Raw genomic sequence first — 22,526 nt, forward strand, 5'->3', positions numbered from 1 at the left:
GAAAAGAATGTGTAATGTAAGGGTGTATATGTTACAAAAAGTATTTGAGAGAAGCTTTCTATATCAAATAGGAATTCGAGTTTTGATAATTTTATCATTTTCTTTTATTTAACTCAAACTAAATTATATCATGATATAAAAACATATCTTAAGTTAAAAAGTAACTATAATTATTTCTGTTTTGTATTATTTCTGTTTTTTTAGCTCTTTTTAATGGTGGCGTCTATGATGAGTCATTCATCAGGTGGATAATGAATATTGTGCATGTTTTAATTTTTCATGTGAATATTATACATGTTGAACATAATACTATGATTCGTTGTACCCTTCAAGTACCTTAGGACCCACTTGATTGCTTCCCAATGCTGCTTTCCTGCCCCGGACATGAATTTGCACACTTGACTAACTGCTTGTGCCCAAATGCACTGGCATAAGAAATCTTAGACATACCTTCAATCTCTGAGTTTGTCTACGGAGATTGTTCCAAAAAGAGCTTAAAATGATTTTCCAATGGAGTACTCAGAAGCTTTGCTTTGCTTATGTCAAATCTGCTCGAACACCTTCAATATAGCTTTTCAAAGACAACCATAATTTATTAGTTCTTCTATCCCTGTGAATTTCCTTCCCAAGAATCTTATTTATAGCATCCAGATCCTTCATATCAAACTCCTTACCTAACTTGGTCTTCAACTCATTTACATTATGCAAATGGTTGGCAACAATCAACATATCATCAATATAAAGTAACAGGTAAATAAAAGAGTCATCATCAAGGCTCCTCACATAAACACAACATTCATAATCACACCTTCTATAGCTAATCCAGAGCATGTATGAATCAAAGCGTTTGTACCACTATCTTAGAGACTACTTCAAGTTATACTAGATCTCTTCAATTTGCAAACAAGTATATCATGTCCAGTATCATTGAATCCCTATGGCTGCTCCTTGTAGATTTGCTCCTATAGATTACCATGGAGGAAATTTATTTTCACATCCATCTACTCTAAATGCATATTCGTGCTAGCTACTAGAGCTAATACTTCCTGGATAGAAGTTTGTCTAACCATCAGACTGAAAATCTCATCATAATCAATCCCTTTGTTATGAGTACCCCTTTGTAACTAGGAGAGCCTTGAATTTTCCCCCTTATTTTTCTGTTATTGTTGGTTTTTTCTTGTACACCCACTTGAAACCAATAGCTCTCTTTTCTCGTGGCAGCTGAACAAGATCATATGTTTCATTATTTTTTTTTAAAGAATTCATCTCCTCCACCATAGCACACATCCACTTATCTTTCTCCTAGCTAGCCATAGCCTCTCAAAATGTAGAAGGGTCTCCTAAACTGGTAAGAAAAGCATATGCTACTAAGTCTTCAAACTCATATCTCACTAGAGGTGTAATACGATGTGACTCCATATCACGCACAAGTGTATAGTCTTGTACTCCATCTGAATTTTGTACTCCGCCTGAATCTAAGTCTGGTTCATCTCGCTCTTGGGCTATAATCTGACTTGAACTTATTGGTGGCTCCTCAATGTCCACATGAATCTTGTCCTTACTGGAATTTTCTACCTTAATTTCTGGCACAATTGTAACATCTGTCTGTTTCAACATCGACTGCCCATCAAATAAACATTTTTGCCGACAACCACCTTCCTCTTAACTAGATCCCATGATTTTTACCCCTTCACACATTTATTATAGCCAATAAAGATGCATTATTTTGACTTGGGATCGAGTTTAGATTGATACTCATTGGAAATATGCACATATTTTGGACACTCAAAAATCTTGAAATTACTCAGATCAATGGGGTTACCTGTCCACACCTCCTCTGCAACTTTGCCATCCAATGAAGCTTGTGGTGATTTATTGACTAGATATCGTACTATATTAAGTGATTCTTCCTAGACACCTTTTGAAATACTAGCATTTAATCGAAGGCACATTGCCTTCTGCATCAGAGTCTTGTTCATTCTCCCTGCAACATCATTTTGTTGTGGTGTCTTCCTCATAGAAACATGCATCTGGATTCCACTCTCCTCACAGAAATGCATGAAATTCTCGTCTGTGTATTCATTTCTAGTATGAGACCGCAAGTAATTTATTTTTCTTCTTGTCTGGTTCTCAACCTCATCCCTCCACGGTTTGAACTTGGCAAAGACCTCAAATTTATATTTCATAAAATAAACTCAGACCTCACGAGAAAAATCTTCAGTGAATATCATAAAGTACTTGGAACCTTTAACATATGGATCTTTTGTAAGCCCCTGGAATCAGAATGGACATAATCTAAGATTCCCTTTTGACTTGTATTGCCCGATCTTGAAACATAATCTTCACTATTTTCCAAGAACATAATACTTGCAAATTCCAATTGTGCAACTGCGAACACACTTTAGCAAATTTCTCCTATGTAGTTCCATCATCCAAGCACATGTGCCACATTTTTTTGCGTCATTATCTATTTCAACAGATGCTACATCACTCATAACTATGCTCCCAACAACTTATAAATATTGCTTGTAGTCCTATTTTCCCTCATTATTTTTATTGCACCCTTGCTAACCCACATGATATCTTTATCTCCATCTGATTGAAATGAATAGCCATTCGCTTAAAGAGTATCCAAAGAAATCAAATTCTTCTGCAATTCAGGAACATGACGCACCTCACTCAAAGTGCGCATGCCACCATCATCCAAAGCAATTTTAATTTTCCACTTTCTAGTGATGGTACAAGTTTTATCAATACGTAAATAGAAAAAACCAAAATCACCTGATTTAAAATAGTTGAACCACTGTCGTTGCATCATATGGTAGGAGCACCCAAAATCAAGAATTCATGCATCGGTGCATTTTGCATATGAAACACAAAGCAAACCCTCTTCATTGCAGGAACCTTCGGATTGAACTACTATTGTCCGACTTGCTTGGACAATCCATCTTCCAATAGCCAATTTCCTTGCATCTATAATATTTTGTTGTTTTTATGTCCTTGTACTTGAACCTCTTTTTCTTTCTATAACTCAGTGTCTTACTCTTTCCTTTGCCAAGGTCTTGACATCTCATCACAAACAAACCTTCACTTGAATTTACTCCACTTTTCTCTACACTTTGGTGATGTTATGTGTGTTGCAAAAGGATAGAGGAAATTGAATCCAATGTGATTGTTTTCTTCGCGTTTGTAAGAGCGATCACCAAGTGATCATAAGAACTTGGTAAATAGCACAACAAATAATAGATTTATCCTCATCGTCAACTTTCACACTAAGTCGTGTCAAATTTTGTTTGCTTCTTCTCTTTCTTTAAAATTAGGACATAGCTATCAAATTATTTGTCAAATTTTAAAATTAAAACATGACCTTCAAATTATTTGAAATCACATCTACACCATTCAACCAAAAATCACTCTAGTTAAGGGTTGCATTTGAACCCAATACCATTAGTTAAGGTTATCATCTCATCCAATTACTCGTGAGTAAAGTTAACTAATTACTCCCTACGTTTTTTATTATAAGTCGCTTTAGAAAAAATTTATATTTAAATATAAGTCGCTTTACAATTCCAATGAATAATTAATGAGATTTTCTTATTATATCCTTAAATATTTATTATTCTCTCTCCTTTCAATTATTTGAAGTTATCTTCCACATGTCTTTAATGAAGGACAATTTTGTAAAAACCTTCATAATTTCTCATGTTTATACAACAATTATTATTTTTCTAAACATGTGTGAAAAATCTAAAACGACTTATAATAAAAAACGGAGGTAGTATTTCATCGTTAATATGTTATTAAATTGTATTATACTCCTTCAATTTTAAAACGATTATCATTTTAAGAAATAAAATTTATTTTAAAATGTATTTCATTCTCACTTTTTAATCTAAAAATAATTATTATTTTTTTAATTGTCTACTAACATTATTCTGTACAAGTCATTTTAAGAAATAAAATTTATTTTAAAATGTATTTCATTCTCACTTTTCAATGTGAAAATAATTATTATTTTTTCAATTGTGTTTATTAATTTTACTCTGTAAATTATTTTTCACATGTTAATTTAATAAAAGTATAATGCCTAAAATAATGGAGTATTATTGTATTTTTTTTAATTTGGATGCAAAAACTTTAAACAACATTCATTTTAATTCATTTTAACACTGAGAGTATTTCTTTCCGTGCAATATGTAATAGATATTTTTATTCAAATATTAATTAGTTCCTTTTCTAAAAGGTAAATTTGTAGAACTACACAATTATCAACAAATTTAACATAATCTTTTTAAATTCCATAATTTATTAAAGGAAGAGACACTACAGTTGTTGTTTTCTTAAATGCAAATGCTCCGTACAACTTCTTATTATAAGAGTTGTTAATATCAATCAATGTTGAAGTTAATTCCAACAATGAAATAGGTTTTTGTTGCAATATTTGATGTTTGATTATAATCGAAAGCAACATGGCTTGTACTCAAACAATGAGTAAACGACATATTACAGGACCACATTTATAAACCAAAAGCGACAGATGCAACACGTAAGACACCTTCAAAAGTCCTTCTATCATGACATGCACATGCACAAAACCAATGTACCTTAACAACATTAAATTACTGAAACAAGACATGTGAGAGACATCAGAAAAACAACAAAAGTTAGCAACAGTTGCAAGGAAAAAACATGCATAAAAAGTTGGAGAAATGGTATATACCATAGCCTCGGCATTATATTATTGAATCATACTATATGGTCAATAACACATAATGAATGGACTATATACCAATAACATCTAATATAGCGAATAAAAATGCAGCTATAACATAGATGCTGCTGCTATTGCTTACTTCTAATCTTCTACTATTTTAGAATTCTGAATAATTCAATATACATTTGGAACCCCGTATCCGTCACGATGAGATTTCTGCCATCTCCATGCGGTTCGTAAACTCTCTTCGAGATTCGTGCGTTGTGCAGACCATTTCAGTTCACGGTTGATCTTTGTTGGGTTACTATATACTTCGGCGTAATCACCGGGACGACGAGGGAGGTATTCTACTTTGATGTTCACTCCTGTAGCCTTTTTGCAAGCTTCGACAAACTCCTTCACTGAGCTGCCTGGTAAACAGAACCGAAACGATAACCTTGAGATAACAACTACTGAGGAAATCAAAAGATTGTATTCATATTCGAAAGTGTTTAATCAACCTACCCTTTCCAGTGCCAACATTGTAGATACCAACTTTGGCAGGTTGTGCTTTTTCGAGAGCCTTCACGTGAGCATCAACCAGGTCTGTTACATCTATATAATCCCGTATGCAAGTTCCATCGCTCGTCTTATAGTCTGTCCCTCTAACCTGCAAAGTAACAGCAAATGCAACGGCAACATACTCAGTTTCAGGAACTTCATTCATGAGTTTTTTTTTAATGACTCGGAAAATAAATATCATCATACCTTTAAGCCAGGAATAATACCACGAGCTGCATCAAAGCAGGCACCAGATATTCGACCTTGCTCTCGCAATTCAGGTCTTGGAGCCTCGCCCAATCTTCCTTCAGGGTCCGATCCAATCACATTGAAGTATCTAATTCAAAAGTATAGCCACAATATTTAAGAGAAGAAAAAACTTAATGTAGCTTAAGCAACAAAAGAAAGATGAAAACACGGGGAAAATGCAAATGTAAAATACAAACCTGAGAATCATTATTGCCATCTCTGAATTTTTAGAAAAATCAAGAATGATATCCTCTGCCATCTTCTTGGCTTTCCCATAGGGATTAATCGGGACCTGATATATGGAACAACAATGTTAACACTAAACTTTATCTTCACAAGCATTAAAGCAATCGAGGATGCAACGAGAAAACAAAAATGTCACAACCACAGTTAGATTTCCCACCTGCGGTGTTACTTCCGTAATAGGCATCGTTTCGGGTTCCCCGTATGTTGCACATGTACTAGAATATATAAATGTCTTCACATCATATTTAGCCATAGATTCCAATACCAACAAGGTATTTGAAGTTATATTGTGATAATACCTAACAAACATAAAAATTAGAAACCGAAAAAAGTGCCAATTTTGTTGTCTTCAACAGAGGTTAATGTGTATGAAAAGAAACCAAACCAGAAGTGCTTACTTAAGAGGATCCACAGTGCTTTCCCCTACATATGCAACAGCAGCAAAGTGCATGACAGCATCGAATTTGTTCTCCGAAAATATTTTATTAACCTGATAATGAGTTAATAAAACAAACCATCATGAGATTTCCTTACATATGCACTAATAGAAATAAAATTGTCACGGCAAAATATTTCGTGTAATTACCGAATTTGCGTCTCCCAAGTCAGCGTATATAAATTGAAGCCTTCCGGGTTTTGGAAATAAGTCTTGAAGAACCTTAACGGCACCCAAATTTCCTCGTGATAGATTGTCCTGCAATAAATAAAGTGAAAAATTCATGTTTGTGGCGACCAAATTGATAGGTGCATTTGGCTTTTATGAGAGAACCATTCTATTTTATGAATGAAGAGACATACTACTATGGTGACACGATAGTTATCCTTCAGAAGTCGAAGAGTAGCATGTGAGCCAATAAAGCCTGCTCCACCTGTTACTAAAACATGAGGGATCCCAGGTTCGTGGACGGCAAACTGAAAAAAGGAGGAAAATATAGAAATAAAAAAGATAATTAGCCAATGACAGAGTAAAATTACAACAGATTTTAAAGACTTAAATAACAAAAACTGGAAGAGAAAATTGTAACTGATAAGAAAATGAATCCTCTATTTTATTTTTTAACTGCGTAATCGATAAACATAACCCTTCAATAGGTAATGATAGAAAAGACAGAAACTAAACCGAACTAGTATATCTGCAGAAGGCCTAACAAATTTCTCTTCTATGAGTATGATCCTACACGATCGAAAAAAAATTTGACAGATTATTCTAGTCAAGAAAAAATGTTTCAAATACACAACAGAATTTATACCTATATCTTCCAAGTTCAATTCTGATTCCTATGTAAAAAATCTATTAACACAATGTACAGTAAACAATGTATGGACATTTTAATGGTATCGAATGGATGATTACCGGATTAGGGGAATTCAAAGCTGGAGATCGCTTGATCATGATAATACATATTGTCGTTAATGCAGCAGCAAGAAAAACTTTTCCAACAAAATTTCCCTTCCTTTTTGGGTCTGCATAATCCATACCTAAAAATAAAGAAAATCATAAGAACCGCATTTTCAAACACAAATTACAAGCTAATATTTAGTCAATGGTTATTAAAAAGGGTAATGCATAGCTTTCCAATCCCATTTTTAAATTGATTAATACTTCTTTTATCTGTAGACGAAGTGGTAATAATAACCACTAAAAACTCACACAATAACCGGAGGTCAGGATTCGAATTGAACCCTGGTGTTGGCTTTTAACCTAACAATATTGGTTTTTGCCATTTAAGTTAGGATTTGTGGACAAATTGATTACTGCTTTAGTTTAAGTAACCAATATCCATTCAAAGCTTTGAAACATGCACTAAAATACTTGAAATATCAAGGACAGAATCTTACTTCCCATTGTTGTAGGTCTGGTTGTCCTTGCCTGAGTTCTAGACCTGACAAAATTTAGCATTTGAAAAATCCCTATCACTTAGTGTCAAGAATGAACTCTTATTCCTTGATACCAATGATCAAATCAAACTCCACTCCTAAACAGATCTTGAGAGACATACTGCAGTAAAAATCAAACCATATAATTATAACACACTTTCATATCTAGAATTGTAAAAAACCAAAACAAGCAAGAAAAACACCACACACACAACCAAATGATTGACCCTATAATACACATATAACACTGAATTCAAATGAAATGACCATAAAGCTATAAAGCTGGTACTGGTACCATCAGAAGAAGAAACCAGTGATGATGAGTAATTGAAAAAGCAAAATTTCATAATTTGCAACACTAGTACTAAAAGACATGCAAATCCATTACTATGATTCAGAGCATTTAAAGCACATATAAATTAAGAAAAGAAACAAAGAAAACCGAATCCCTAGCCTCTCCCATTCTTAACAAAAGGACCACATTCCAGATTAAGGTGCAGCAATCAATAGTTGAAAGCAACAAAAGTTATGCAGAACATAACAAACACAGAAAACTCAAGATCCAACACATGGCAAAACCAAACAAAACATCCGAGAGATATAGTTCATGCGAAACAGACCCAAAAAACGTCGTGGCAGTGACGAGATCTTAATGGATAAAGGGGGAAATGGTGTAATTGAAAGGTGTTTGAATGTGTGGCAGAAAAAGGGAAGATAGTGTGGAAGAAGAAGGAGAAAAAAGGAAAATGGAAAGGTGAAAGAAAGAGGGAGAGGGGGAGTGAATGTGAATGGACGATGTGGAGAGAGAAAGAAGAGAGAGATGGAGAGAGAGAAACGGGGAGTCAGTTCTGTGCGTGGAGTCCATGTTGTTGTTGTGAAAGGCGTTAGAGAAAGAGAAAACACGCACAATGCACGAATGAGAGTGTAACAACAAACAATAACGACATTGTCCTAGGATGATTCATTTCTTTTCTTTTTTTTTTATTACAATTTTTCTCTTTTATTTTTTCTATCATTTATTTTGTCAAGTGTTCTTTTTATTAAATTTTTATTATTCAGTCTTGAAACCGACTAATTCGAGGGATTAATTTTATCGTCCATTAGCAAGACTCATTTAAAGTCATTTTCTTAATTATTATCATGGTATCGGCATTCTAAGATTCTCTATATTCCCTTATTCTTATCTCATTCTATCTTTTATCGAAATCAATATAACAAATCTTCTTTCATTTTGTCACTTTCATTCTCTCTCTTTGAAAATCAACTTATCAGTCTATCGTCATCTTCATCTTCTCCGATAACAAACATTATTGACGGTGTCATCATCATTCATCCCCTTACCCACTTCCACCAATACATACTTTGCATGAAATTTTGTAAGAATGCCAAGACAGATACCATTAAGGTGATACTTTTTCGGATATATGATCTATAAGAGGAGATTTGTTCATTTAAGCAAAGAGATCAAAATATTACACAATTGTGTACCACTTCGATGAAACTTTTAATGGACCTTAATAATTTATTTCCTATACCTACATGTAACTGCAAAATCAAGTGTTCATGTCTTCTTCTTCCAACATCCGAGAATTACATATTAGTTTTCTTAAGGGCTTAAAATGAATAGTATGCCCTTATTTGATCCTAAATTATGCTTATGCATCCCGTACAACCCATTAACATGGTCTTGTCTCTCCTCATTCATCAAGAAAGAATACATACAACACTCGTTGAAGAAAACAAAATCATTGCTCAACATCCATCATCTCAACACCTCTTTCTCATCACCATCGGGTACTCCTAACTCCCTTTAGTCTATACAAATTAGAAAAGATCATAGTTGGATTTTAAACATTTGGGCCAAAGACCATGTGTGTCATTCCATGCAAATCTCTACTCATATAATTGAAACTAAAACCATACATATCAGACTTCTTAATGGATACATTATCCGTACCAATTTCCTAGCATAGTCATTTTCAACAATGACTTATATCTAAATGATGTTCTCTACATACCTTATTTCCATACTACAACATTATTTATATTCTTAAGCTCGTTAGTTTCCTTAGCTGAAACATCATATTTAACAATGGTAAACATTATTTATATAAAGAAGATTATTGCAATTGAGTTTCAACATGTTTTGTATTTGCTCGCCTTTCCTCATATCCCCAATGATAATTCTCTTAGATTTAGCCATATATCTAATACCCCTACCACCAATACTTGTAATTTGTGGTACAAACATTTTGTCCACTTATCTCAGGATACTATAACTCACATTAATGAAAATTTCCTCTACATAGCATATCTAAAACTCCTAATTAACCCCGGTGATACTTTTCTTAATGATAAACACAAAAAGCTTCCTTTTTAGGATAGCACATTTTCATATTTAAAATCTTTTTACCTCTTACACATGAATATATGGGGCCTTTTTTTTACTCCCTCCATGTTAAGGAATAGATATTTTTTAAGTATTGTTGAAGACCACTGTCGTTTTTGCTAGATTTTCCTAATGAAATTAAACATGAAATTTCTACTCTTGTAAGATCTTTATCACTTATGTTCAAAATTAATTTCAAACTTCTACCAAAATATTAAGGTTTGATAATGGATCTGACTATAATAAAAAATATGTTGATGCTTTGATGCTTGCAGGTAACAACTGACTGGAATTTCACACATTAAATTTGTTTCAAATACAACTTCCAACATTAAAGATTTAGGAAATCTAAAATATTTATTAAGATTTAAATTTTCCAAATCTTCCAATGGGATATCCCTTTGTCAAAGAAAGTATAGCCTTGATATTTTATAAGAAATATATTTGATATTGGAAATTAAAAGCTTTAGAATAAATTTATTTTCTGTTTTGTCTTATTGTTTGACGTTGGAAATTCAAATCTTATTGTGACCTACAAGGTTGTCGAAGGTGTATTAGTGCTCTTTTTTGTGTTCTTCTTTGAGTGAAAAGCCTAACGATTCATTTGGGCGGGGAGATCCCCCCTAAGACGACAAAGGGTTGTCGATACTATCCTTTCTTTGAGTGTTTATGGATAAATCCTCTCAAGAAGTGAAAAGTTATACGTTTTTGCAAGCTACATAGTGAACATCTCCCAAGTGCTAAAGATTTTGTAGAAGAGTGGAAGTGAGGGAAAAGGTGGAACTATTTTTCTTATCTTAACCATTATCTCCTTGGCGTGGTTAACTCAAAAGTACATGCGCAATATTTGGGTTAATACATTATTGGAATGATCCCGTGGAGGGTCTTTTTCCCTTGAGTGCACAATCTGGATTTTAAAAAAATTAGAACATTGTTTAATGTTTCTCGTAAACGGCGCTTGTGATCTTGTGGAAACCTATGTGATTTACAAAGAGAGTAACAATCTTGTATCGGATGGTGAACTCCAATATGTATCTGGTAAATGATTGCTCAATCTCAATGTTATTGGTGATACATGCAAACACTTTGACGTCCAAGTTAGAAACTGTTGAAGGTGAGAGTTATTTTAGAATTAGAAAGTGCGTACATGATTTATGAGGCCTTTGTTAGGATTTATTGTGGGGTTTTGGGGTTTTATGTCTTGAACCTTATATCCCGAGACACTTGTACTAAAAGAGAAATGTAAATGATAATCCTTTTACTTGATCTAGCGGTTCCAAGTGCACCGAGAAACAATTTAGGCATCCATGACCATCTACTTTATCCCCTTATTGACCAACTTAAACTTGCATTCCATGATGGTCTTCAAAATGGTCATTCGAAAAACAACACAATTAGCCGTTGTAAGGTTATATAAGCTATGTCAAATGTAATACCTTATTTTCATTGATTTCCTTGAGTGAAGGAATCTTGTGATCATGTAATGGAGAGTTTTCTTATCTTTAAGTAGACAATCAAGCTTTTAGTTCACTTTTGTAATATCGAAGGCGCAATTTATCTCATCCTCTTATGAATTGGTGTCAATCCCTTTAACAAGTTTCAAAGGAGGACATAAATAGTTTTTCCTTTTAGGATTTCATATGCTAGTATATTTGTCTAGCATGTTATCATCATATTCCTCCATATCAACAATGGAGATCAAGTGTGAGTCTCTTCCTTGACTAACACATTTTTCTCCCTTTTTTTGGATGAGTTAATTGATGTGTGCTGCTTTGAATGTCAGTATAAAATCGTGACAAACATACTCAATTATTTTATCTTTTTTTGGTCAAGTAGTCTATTGGCTAAAATTTCACCCTTTTTAAAGGCGGATAAGAGAAATGGTGTGGGTTCAAACATGCACCATTAAGACAATTTCTTTATAGACCCCACTAGGGGGAGAACCCCTACTGAAAACCCCAAAATACCCCTAACTTCGGAGATGCATCTCCGAAGTCTTTTTTTCCATATTTTTCCAGAATTCGGATATGCATCTCCGAAAACACCAATTTACGGGTGTTTCCGGAGATGCATCTCCAAAAACACTCATTTTTGGATGTTTTCGGAAATGTATTTTCGAAAACACCCATTTCCGAAAATGAATATTGTTGCGCCATGGATAAGATTAAATTGTCAATAGCATATACTATTGATTCTCTCCGTCAACACCAACAAACAATCTTCTAATTAGAGGAATCCTATTTTTTTTAATTTAAAATAACTTTAACTTCTCGGATCTGTTCTCAAAATCTTCAATCTCGCACTGCAACCAAATCATCTTCAATCTTAAAAAGACCCAAAATCTTCGTCCATAAACAACCTTTAAAAGAATATTGGCAAGAGCAACTAAGAACCAACGAGGCAGCAAGACAGTGATTCCAAGAGACGACGACATCAATTGGGATTTCAGAATTTTTATTGTAAAATTACATAAACTTCTTATCTTGAAAATTAAAATCCAACAATCTTATGTTACAACCTAAAATGAGTTACAATAAAATTTTCTTTAATCTTCCTCTACCTTCTTCAAATTCAAACTACAAATTATTGCATAGTGGTGACACACGTGCGTTTAATAAACTGGTATATCGAAGTGTTTTATAACTGGAGCATATCTGAACTCAAAAGGAACATGGAGTGCAGACAGAGAAAAGAGAGAGTGAGAGGGGACCTCAAACATTAAGAGACCGACGTTGGGACTTGTGGCCGGTGCAGCGGCGATGATTGTTTGAACGGAGAACGGAAATAGTGCCACACGGCAGTGTTATGGTTAGGGGTGGCAAACGGGCATGCCCGCCCCGTTTAGGCCCGCCCGCAAAAAAACAGGGCGGGGCGGGCTTTTTTAAGAGTGCGGGTCTAAAACCTTGCCCCGCCCCGCAAAAAAGTGAGGGCGGGGCAGGGAAAGCCCGCGGGCATTCGGCTTTTTAGGCCTAAAAATAGTAAATTTTTATGAAAAAACAAATGCCCGCAAAAGCCCACAAAAAAACGGACGCGGGGCGGGGCGGACACATTATAGAGAGCGGGCCTAAAACCTTGCCCCGCCCCGCGAAAAAGTGCGGGTAAAACGGGCTTTCCCCGCGGGCCGGGCCCGTTTTGCCACCCCTAGTTATGGTTGTTGTTGGTTATTTTTGGTTCGTTTATTTTTCAGATAATATTTCGGAAATACATTTTCGAAAACACCTTTCTTTTCTAAAAGTAAGGTGTTTTCGGAAGTGCACTTCTGAAATCAACTTTTTTTTTCAGAAAAAGTGCATTCGGAGATGCACTTCCGAAATATAGGAGCGTTTTAGGAATTTCGCGCGGGTTTCTAAGAAGGTTGGGGGGTGGATAAAAAAATTGTCACCATTAAATTTGATGTCTCTAGACAACTATCAACTAAGCTGACTTAATTGGACCAACCATTTTCTCTTTTAGTTGTGAATGCATCTTCTTGATGGTTATTAATGCATATTCAAACTTAAGAAATTGGATTGAACATTTTGTCAATATATATTTTTTAAACTCTTTGTAAAATCAATCGCTTCCCTTGTTTTTTTAAAATCAGTTTCCCTTGTTATTTTAGATTCATCATAATGACTATTATAATTTTAAACATAAGTAATTACTATAAATCTAAATATAAGAGGAAAAAAAATAAGTTAAATTGAAATTGATGCACACAACGTCAATTAAATATATGCGCAATTAAAATTAAATGAAAAATAGTATAAGCAAAATTTATTTTTTAAGTTCATTGAATAAATAAATACATTTAAACTATATACTGCATTCTCTTTTATAAATAAATTTGACTTTTTATATTTATTTAATAAATAATATATTTAGATTATATATGGACTAAATATCCATTATTTATTCAATAAATTTAAATAGTTAAATTTTATTTATAATAAAGAAAAAAATATGTAAGTTAGATACATTAATTATCTAATGAATTTAAAAAATTAAAATTTATTTATAAATATAAATAACAGAAATAAAAGAGAATGGAAGAAGCATGCTAAAATTTATTTATGCATTACAAATATTATCAAACATATCCAAAGAAAAAAATTCATCATTTTTCTCAAATTATAAATTAAAAAAATCATTTTTATTAATTTAATCGGTCTTTTTCAAAAATGCATCTCTTTTACAATAAAATTAAAATAAATTATATTTAATTTATTCTCTTTTTTATAATGAAAATTAATTAGAATAATTTTTTTACATTCTTTTACGAAATTTATTTTAATAAAAATTTCAAATGATTTTATTATACTATATTTTTTCTAATAAATGTAATGTTTATTTTATTTTTAAAAAAAATGGAATGGAGGGAGTACTATTTATGATTGAATTTGCTTTTTAGTTGTCCAATGATATGCTACCATTTGTTGTACAATGCGCGATGAACGCGGCAGTCAGTCTCCGCTTAATTACAATCTGCATGCCATGCCGCGGACTGTACACTTTTGGACCTACGTGTCTGCCTCAACTTTTATTCCAGTGGGCCAATTACTTTGAATTTGAGATCTTTTCTCATAAAGAGGGAACTGCGGAAATCCTGACCACCATTAAGGACTATTCATTTTTGTCTTTCTATATTTATAAGGAAAAATGGGATGTGGACTAAGAGCGTAAATTATTTTTACACTGTCAACTTATAAATTTTAAATTGATGTAATAATTTGACACTTTAAAATAATTTGATTTAACGTGATTATAAATTTATAACTATTATGCATAGACTCATAGTTTTTATTTGATCATAGTTCTTTTTGTATCATTATTTTTTATAGATGACACAGATTGAAAGTATGAAGTTAAAGATATTAGCGAGTTAATTGTTCAGTAAATCATTTTATTTGTAGTCGTTTTAATAATAATAATAATAATAATAATAATAATAATAATAATAATAATAATAATAATAATAATAGTGTGTCTCACGTTCGAAATCCATTAGGTACAAATTATTTATTAAAATAATAATAATAATAATAATAATAATAATAATAATAATAATAATAATAATAATAAGGAGGTTTAAATAGTTTTTTTTCTCTATAAATTAATGAATTTTTGTTTTTTGTTCGGATATTTTTTGTGTGGACAAAATTATTAAATTTCATTTAATCTTAGCTTTTAATATCTTGTGAGATGAGATTGATTCTAAACCCTCTAGAAAACTTATGGCGATCATGTTTAAAGTGCGGTGTGCTTGCCTAACATCACGTCTTTTCCCTTAGTTTTTATTTCTTATTGGTTAAGGAGTTATCAAGTGATCTTTCCCTGATTTGATTCTGGTGGTCTTCTTTCTTAGCTCAATGAGTTTCCTCGTACATATCTCCGCTAGTGGCCCTCTTGGATAAGCCACTCTATTTTTCTCTTTAAGCAGTGGCAATTAATTGTATGGTGTCTTCCAATCTTGTGGTAATCACATCACTTGTTGGGTTCAACATTCATTACGTTCCCCGTTGGGGTTGGGAGCTCAAGAATGACCTTGGTGTGATATACCTTTTGTAGGATTTGTTCTCTTCGCGTGTTTTATGGTGTATGTTTTTCTAAGATCCATCAGGATGGCTTGAATGCACTCTTCTCTCATTTGTGATCTAATTTTTCCGATGGATAGAAGTCTTATGCTTCTCGCTCCTTCGCTCATTTGGATCTCATTTCAGCATTATTATCTTCTCCCTTAACGTAACATTCCGCACTTACCATAATTGCCTCCATTTAAGTTGTCGGCTTCTGGGCGATGAACTCATTGAAGTGTCCGGCCTTGAGACTGTTTTGGAAGGCTCTAACGAATATTTCTTAGTTTGGATTGACGAATTTTATGGTCTCCTCGTTTAACCTCGCCAAGGAGTGGAAATGGCCTTATGGTACATTGAATAGGCTTGTTATAAAAGATCTATTGATGCTTGTTGGTGGAAAATTGATGAATCATCTTCCTCACGAGGTCCTTATAACTTGACACTGAGAATCTAAGGAGATTCACATACCATAGTAAGGTCGCCTCTTTCAAAATCCCGACAAGAAACTTACACTTGAGTGAATCCATTGCATTAATAATCGTCATCTAAGTGTTGATAGCGATGATGTGCGCATAGAGATGACTCTTGTCATCGAATGATGTTAGAGACAAATAAAATTTGCAGAAAAATTTGCACGTTTTCTAAAGGTTTTCTTATGAATTTTAATTTTTACGGATTAAAATTAAAATGATTTTAACATTCAAAAGTTATTTTAAAATAAATACAAAGACAAAAATTAAAAACACACAAACTTACATGAATAAAAGACTATTAAAACCTATAATTTTCATTTGATAGATTTTCAACTTTTCACTATTATTTAACTTTTTTTACTATCTATCTCTTTAGGATCTCTTTTCAACTTCTCACTATTATTTAATATTCTGACTATCAAAAGGCTATTATAATGTGAGTGATGAAAAATTATACATAAAAAACTATACTCTTTGAGACCAAAAGAGGCATCCACGGGTGCTGATAACAAAGTAATGTGCCATAGGCTCAATACTATTGCAGGAGGATTCGTCGGATGCAGGGAGACTAGCTCTACCTGTAGAAGGTATGCTCGCCAAGTGTTAAACATAGAAGACATATCCAATAAAGAAGGCGAAGATGAGATGCAGACGCCGAAAGCTGAAATCGCTTTCTCCAAGAAGGAGACAACTAGCATTCACCCTCACAATGATGATCCCATGTTCATTACTGTTAGGTGTGATAAATAGGAGATCAAAAGAGTTGTCGTATTTCAAGGAATTTCTCCGTGGTGATTTCCATGAAGAGGTGTATATGAAGGTTCCCCCAGGTATTGAACTACCTCAACCTAACCTTGTATGCAAGTTACAAAGATCTCTGTATGGGTTGAAAAAGCTAGCCGACAATGGAACACAAAATTGTCTGACTTTCTCATCGTATTTGGTTACTTACAGTCCAAGGCAGACTATTCTCTCTTCACCAAACAATCAGCTCAGGGTTTCACTGTGATCCTATTTTATGTAAATGATCTGGTTCTAGGAGGTACTGACCCTCAGGAAATCATATGCACCAAAGCCTTATTAGATGTTAAATTCAACATCTAAGACCTAGGAACCTTCAAATATTTCCTTGGTTTTGAAGTAGCTCGCAATACACAAGGGATTTCCATTTGTTAGAGGATATATGCCCTTGACTTGATTAATGATGCTAGTCTTCTGGGTGCCAAGCCTTGCACCACACCTATGCAACCTCACCTATAGCTTCACTAGCATTTTGGTGTTCCCATATCTGAACCCTCTACTTACAGAAGACTACTTGGCCGCTTGTTGTATCTCACTCATACTCGCCCAAAGATAACTTATGTTGTAAGGAAACTCTCTGAATTCCTTGTAGCTCCTAGATACAAACATATGCTTGGTGGTATTCATGTCCTGAAATACCTCAAAAATAATCCTGGTTGGGGGCTTCTATTCAAATCCACCTCTGCACTACGCCTCACAAGTTTTTCTGACTCAGACTAGGGGACTTGTCCTGACACCCGTAGATCCACATATGGTACTTGTTTTTTTCTTGGTGACTCTCTTATCAGCTAGAAAAGCAAGAAACAAGTTGTAATTTGAGATCATCATATGAAGCTGAATATCGAGCATTAGCTCATGCCACATGTGAAGGAGTTTGGTTGCTCTCACTCCTTAACAATTTTCATATTAATTCTACATTGTCTACATTCTCTACTATGACAACAAGTCAGTCATGCATATTGCTGCAAATTCCGTTTTTCACGAAAGTACAAAGCACATTGAGATATATTGTCACGTGGTACACGAACGAGTCTTAGATGGAACCATACACTTGATGCCAGTCACAACACAAGAACAAATTGCAACTATATTCACCAAATCTCTTCATCCAGGACCCTTTAACCATCTCCAATCCATGCTTGGAATGATTGATATTCATTCCAGCTCGAGGGGGCTGTAAGTGATAAAGCCAATGAAGAAGAAAACGATGACACGTGGTGTATTAATAACTAACTTTCCAATAGTTAGTTAGGTGTTTGTTTCTATAGTTAGTTAGTTGGTTGGTTTTCTCCCTCTGAGCTAGCTATATAACATTCACTGTAATCATCATTGTATTTTGAGATTGATCAATACAACTTGCACCATTCTTCTTCCTTTTCTATCGCATACAATTCATGCTTTCTTGTGCATTCATCAATGGCAGCCACAAGACTTTTTACTCATGAATTTGTATGTTCACAAGCAAGAGTTTCCTTTAAGATTAAGAAGCACACAAGACTTTTCTTCAAAGATGAATTAAGCATATTCTTCTTCAAAATTCCAACTAGCTTCTACTTCACTAGCTCCAAAAATCCGACACATGCAAAAATTTTCCTACTTTGATCAAGTTGAATCAATAATTTTCTCCCCTTTCCCTCACCCTCTATATACGACCTCTCATTCTCTCCCTTGGCTCTTTCTATCCTTCCCTCACCCTCTATATACGACCTCTCACTTTCTCCCTTGGCTCTTTCTAGGTTCTGATTTTGAGAGTGACACAAATGAGATGGAAAATAATGGGAGTTCTCATGAAAGTGGCTTATATATGCACAAGGAGAAATGACTACGAGGCCTTGCTACTAGCCTTAAATGAGAGCAAACCCGGAAATTTATAAATATAAAATCTTTATATGTTACATCAATATTCTCCTAAATATTCACCTTTAAAGTAGTATCAAGCCAAATAATGTGACCACTTTATTGTTGTTTTTATATTGTATCAACTCTCCAAAATATAAACAATTTCTTTATACCAGCAAAATTGAATTTATAAAATATAAGAAACTATCTTATTCTTATATAAAAACAATTAATTTCTATTTAAAATATGGAGAAAAGGTAACATTGCATCACTTTTTTATACCCTCCCTCAAACAAACCGTTTGATAAAATTTTAACATGAAACAAATCATCATAATAACATAATCCATCGTAACTGAAACATAAACACCTTTTAATAATGTGATTAATGTCTGTAAATAAGGTTTGAAATTTATTAGAGGTACAAGAATTTAACACAAACACATTTTAAGATACACTTAGACAACCATAAAAATTCACAAGACATGTCTATAATTTACTATTGCTACATATAATTATTTCTTTGAAATACCATCTTGTTTAAGAAGAATTGCTCCAACCCCAATTTCATTTGAAGGTATGAAACAATTGACATTTTCAAACAACAAAACTTCTTCTGGAGATGACTCATCTGGGATATCCTCATATTTCAGCTCGTTGAGAAGTTGTTCATGAAACTTCTCCATTGATGTCTTCCTCTTATAAACAAACTTCAGATTATGCTTCTTTGAAGGAATTCTAGACTTGTGTAGGTAAAAATCTTTTTCATCTAAAATAAATAAATATACTAATTAACAAATATAAAACAATTATGATACACATAAACACGTACATACATAAAGTCAATATTCTAAAGAAAAAAGGAAAGTCTAATAGTAATATACGCACCATCATCTGAATCTAAAACATTGGTTGATGAATTTTCACTGAAATCATTGTTTCTATAGCTGAGTTCATTTGGAGGACAATGCTTTGGAAAATAGTTGTCAAGATTTCCCCTAAGTCTATATCTTGTCCCACATGCATTGCACAATACTGGCTTCTTTGTTGGTCCTTGGCGCCATAGTGGAGTAGCTGGTGATGAAACAATGTTAGTCACCAATTTAAATTAATTAGGAAGAAAACATTGGAAAAATTAGTTTAAAAAATATTTAAGTCTGTTTTTGTTTATGGATCAAGTGATAAGTCATGTATGTGCACATATTAAATTAACGAGAGGTGCCTAATTGCAAATTTCGTAATCAAAATATTTTTAACCTATCTCTTCATCTCAGAAAAACATATTACATTTCACATAAACTCAATTCCTTCTAGGACGCAAGGCGAAATATATTCAAGTGTTTTTTTTTGGAAACACACTACGCCCCTCCTGACACCTTTAAATTGTCATTTTCATCTCTTGATACAAGAGGCATATGACGGATGTAATGGTAAAATTTTAGTGAGAGAAATTTAGATATAACAATAGAGTTTCTTAGGATTTAAGGATAAGACCTTTGGAGTATTTAAAAGGATCGCAAAATACTTCTAAATACCTAGTGTTTGTGATTCGTATATTAAGAGTTTAATAGGTTGAAAAATACTTAGGTAGAAAATATGGTTTCTTTTCAGAAATTTAAAAGGATTTTTTTATAACTCTTTGTAATATCTTGTAACAAATATTTAAGTATAGTAAATTGGATATATCTTGTAACAAATATCTTATTCATCTTAATTTGTGGATTTTCTAACATTATCTTGCATGTACATTATTATTTCCCCCACACATAAAAATTATTGGTGTAGTTGAACCTTTCATTTTTACAACAAGTAGCACCTACCGCTGGAGAAAGGGGTTAAATTTACAAATGAGTACCATTAATTCTAAATGGGATATCGTGAAGTTTTCTAGAGACAATAGTTGTAGGTTATGAAAAAGAAGATCCAAGAAATGTGAACTCAAAAATGGCGTGTAGAAGCATTAAGGGATGAGGCATTGATGCAGGCACACCTAACACAAGTAAAGAGCAATGAGATTTTGAATAAGGCCATGATTATTGTTATCTTATGCCATAGAGATAAGTTTTAAGGAAATTCTTCAGGGAAAAGAATGTGTCTTTGATAGGGGTCATACTTGAATCATTGTATATAACCAACTCTTTTTCTCACACATTACATCTGAAATAACAAATTTACTCATTATGAATGATATATAACAAATGCCTTGTGGAACTATTGACAAGATTAATGGTGAAAAAATACTCTACTCTTTTTAATCTCATTACTCATATCCTCATAGAATTTCAAGGATATGTCTTGTTATGGTAATGAAGGTACTATCACCTTGGATGAAGTTGGGATGAATGTGAGGTTCAAGGAGATTTCAATGATGAATCATTTGAAGGTTAACAATAATGATGTGGGATTGAGTGTCTCAGTAGGAGAGAGTTTGAGTATAGGAAATTTAAAATACATGTGTTTTAATAAGTCAAGGTTAAAATTATTTATGTCATAAAATATGACATTTCAAAAGGGAATGTCATGATATGGGGGCAACGATGATTCTGTTAAGACCGCAGTTGCCTTAGGCGAGGATGGTTATGAAAGTTTAAGTACGCTAGTTCAAACGAGTTAGGATACTAAAAAGATTTGAGTCATGGACTCAAGATGCTCTTATCCCATGTGATAAGGAAGGAATACTTTGAGAACTTAGAGCTGAAAGCATGTGGAGTTGTTTGACTTGATGACAATAAGGCTTACAAAGTTCATGGTGTTGGTACAATTAGACGTAAAATGTATGATAATCATAAATTCCTTCTATGCAATATGAGATATGTTCACGACTTAGACACTTTTTTTTACCCAACATATTTGATGATCTAGGCTATTGCACTAGAGTTGAACATAGGGTGTTAAATTTTTAGCATGATGCATGGATTTGCTAAAGGGTCTAAAATGTGTTGGTTATATACTTTAGATGGTTTTATTATTATTGCTCATGAATCATTAGCTAATGGATACTTTCATGACAAAAACAAGCTATGGTATTTAAGATCAGTGCATGGTTAGTAAAAGGAGAACAGACAAAATCCAGAAGGTTTTTTTCATACCATTTTAATGATTTTTGCAGAAAATGGTATAAAGATGCATAAAACTGTTGTTGGAGTGTTTCTAAGAAGTGGGTTATCGAGGAGTTTCTAGGGTAAAGTTGGTGTTAAAACATATCACCTCATCGAGATATGTCCATTCACAAGAACATAATTCAAGACATCAATTGAGGTTTGAGTAGGGGACCAATAAAGAAGTAAAAAATGGTTGAAGAAAGTTAATGGTAAAAGTAATTAACGGATGAAGAATCATACTTGTGGGTTTTGCTAGTCTACCTTAGCAAAAAAGAATGGTTGGGTGCAAGTGGTGGCAAGTGTTTATATCAAGGTTCAATAATTGGTTTTACTTAATCAAGTTTGTTTAATAATGATTCAAACTTTGAAAAAAAAAAGTGGCTGATGATTAAATTGACATTATAATCGATTTTAAATTCAAGGTAATTATTTTTTTTTGGAGATTAGCTTAAAAACCAAATTGGTATTAAAAAAACTCATTATGTTTGGCATAAAAAATGTAGGATTTCACATTAAGGACACAAAAGATACTAAAAAAACACACACAGGACCATCACTTATAAGAGTGCTCCATTTTCCCATATCATAATTAATTTTGAAATACAAATAACAATCTGTATTTTTCGGGTTAATATCCTCTCCATTTTTATCTCTCTACATTTACTCCATTACTATACTTTTATGTATAAACAACACGCATATCGAAAACATGTGACATATTTTTAATGATTATTTAATTTT

General features: G+C 33.2%; 2 protein-coding genes across 4 annotated transcripts; both read right to left on the minus strand.

The window, feature by feature from the left end:
- Nucleotides 1-4,701: 4,701 nt before the first annotated feature.
- On the minus strand, nt 4,702-8,522 carry LOC131607846 (UDP-arabinose 4-epimerase 1-like). 3 transcript variants are annotated; one of them, XM_058879800.1, is made up of 11 exons: nt 8,248-8,522; nt 7,589-7,748; nt 7,104-7,228; nt 6,548-6,661; nt 6,336-6,443; nt 6,148-6,239; nt 5,907-6,048; nt 5,701-5,795; nt 5,462-5,591; nt 5,219-5,363; nt 4,702-5,124 (listed from the first exon to the last, which is right to left on the minus strand). In XM_058879800.1, the coding sequence occupies exons 2-11, from the start codon at nt 7,647-7,649 to the stop codon at nt 4,889-4,891; spliced, it is 1,248 nt and encodes a 415-aa protein (XP_058735783.1). In that variant the 5' UTR covers nt 7,650-7,748; nt 8,248-8,522; the 3' UTR covers nt 4,702-4,888. The 3 variants fall into 3 exon arrangements, with proteins under 3 accessions (XP_058735783.1, XP_058735784.1, XP_058735785.1); XM_058879801.1 differs by having other exon boundaries at nt 4,702-5,120; nt 5,215-5,363; XM_058879802.1 differs by lacking the exon at nt 8,248-8,522 and adding an exon at nt 7,923-8,230 and having other exon boundaries at nt 4,702-5,120; nt 5,215-5,363.
- A 10,671-nt stretch (nt 8,523-19,193) lies between these two features.
- Nucleotides 19,194-19,789, minus strand: LOC131605769 (GATA transcription factor 27-like; the record flags this gene model as incomplete). The annotated part of the gene is made up of 2 exons (XM_058878085.1): nt 19,194-19,453; nt 19,573-19,789. Coding segments are annotated over 2 exons (471 nt in total), but the record flags the coding sequence as incomplete, so codon positions are not given.
- Between the last annotated feature and the right edge of the window lie 2,737 nt (nt 19,790-22,526).

This window comes from Vicia villosa, linkage group LG5, assembly GCF_029867415.1.
Source record: "Vicia villosa cultivar HV-30 ecotype Madison, WI linkage group LG5, Vvil1.0, whole genome shotgun sequence".
Taxonomy (NCBI): Eukaryota; Viridiplantae; Streptophyta; class Magnoliopsida; order Fabales; family Fabaceae; genus Vicia; species Vicia villosa.